This window comes from Halyomorpha halys, unplaced genomic scaffold, assembly GCF_000696795.3.
Source record: "Halyomorpha halys isolate HHAL.00 unplaced genomic scaffold, Hhal_1.1 Scaffold103.1, whole genome shotgun sequence".
NCBI lineage: Eukaryota > Metazoa > Arthropoda > Insecta > Hemiptera > Pentatomidae > Halyomorpha > Halyomorpha halys.
Window position 1 is genome coordinate 452780 of NW_027115007.1, and position 1452 is coordinate 454231.

The following is a 1452-nucleotide window of genomic DNA, read 5'->3' on the forward strand; positions in this document are numbered from 1 at the left end:
TAATAAAATGGGAGAGAAGTAGCTCAGTGGATAAGACGGTATACTCCTAACTCCTGAAGCCGGATTCGAATACTTTTTTTTTTTTACTACGCCAAAGGAGGCATTTCTGCCGTTTTGTTTCGTACAGCCCAGTAAAGTTTAGCTCTGCCGATGTAACTCCCGTCTGTAGTCATGTCCGCTGTTGCCGCACATGCAAATATGTGATCACCAGTCATCTTACCAACTCCACACAGGACGCAGTCCGAAGATTCAGTCACTCCTATTCTCTTCAGGTGGTGCCGCAAATAGTCATGTCCAGTAGCCAACCTGAAGCATGCCACTGACACCGCTCTTGGTAAAGTCAAAGCAGGGCGCCTCTTAGGATCTAGCAATGCCGCCCAGTTCTTGCCCCCACATTCTCCACTACTCCTTTCCTCTGCTCTTCCAGTGATGGCGCTTCGGGCCATTTCTTTCGCCATGTTCATGTGATAGGGAGAAGCAGCTGTGGTTGGCTAGCCCCTAACCGTGCAAGTCGATCCGCCTCCTCATTCCCAGGTATACCGCAATGGGCTGGAATCCACTGCATTACCAATACTTTAAGTATTTCTCTTTTACATTCTATGGATTTCCGGCATGCGAGAATTCTAGCGTTAGTTGAGGGACGTTCAGACGCTATTGCCAGCAGTGCTGCCCTAGAATCCGACAGCAGAACTATCTTCTTTGCGCAGGTGTGAGTAATCTTTTCTAGAGCTAAAGTAATTGACAGTTGGAACAGGCTACTATAGACACCTGCACCCGCATTTTTATTTGCCTCTGTAGCTGACCCATCGGTGTATATATGGATCCATTCTGGCTCAGGGTAGCGCTCGGCTGTAGTGGCCAATGCCACAGTCCTTAGTTCTTCAGCTGGGGTCATGGATTTGTTGATGGGCATTATTAGATCCAGCACTATAGCATATGGACACGTACAAACGCTTTGTTTAGTCAAGTCAGGCGGAGGCTCTCTTACCTCAAAGTTCAGGCCTAGCCTTGTGATAATGGATTTTGTTGCCTCAATAAATGTTAACTGCGTTTTTAGTCACCTAGTATTACCAAGAGTGCTGGCCCAGTAATCACTACCATTCCTAAGCACGCGCTCGTAAATGATGACGGTATTTATTTTTCGCCTATCTTTTAGGGACTCGATCTCTGCCTGCAATTGCATGGCTAGAATCGGTGTCGATTTAGCCTCTCCGGTAATAATCCTCAATGCCTTATTTTGAACTATATCAAGACGTCCCAGCACTGAATCGGTAGCTGTGACCATAATCCCAGAGCCATATTCCAGGACTGGTCTTATATATGACCTATATGCATGTCTTAAAACCTCAGCGGTTGCTCCCCATTTTGTGGCTGTGATTCGTTTCATAAGTCGCAGTCTTGATTCTCCTTTATCTGCAGCATTCTTACATTGCTTAGCCCAGGTTAACTTAT

General features: G+C 46.3%; 1 protein-coding gene across 1 annotated transcript; it reads right to left on the reverse strand.

The window, feature by feature from the left end:
* Positions 1 to 460: 460 nt before the first annotated feature.
* Positions 461 to 913, reverse strand: LOC106677542 (ribonuclease H1-like). Its single transcript, XM_014415556.1, has one exon. The coding sequence runs from the start codon at positions 911 to 913 to the stop codon at positions 461 to 463; it is 453 nt and encodes a 150-aa protein (XP_014271042.1).
* Positions 914 to 1452: the final 539 nt, after the last annotated feature.

Excerpts from the sequence above, each read along its gene's own strand:
- LOC106677542 (XM_014415556.1), bottom strand. The coding sequence starts at position 913 with ATGCCCATCAACAAATCCATGACCCCAGCTGAAGAACTAAGGACTGTG.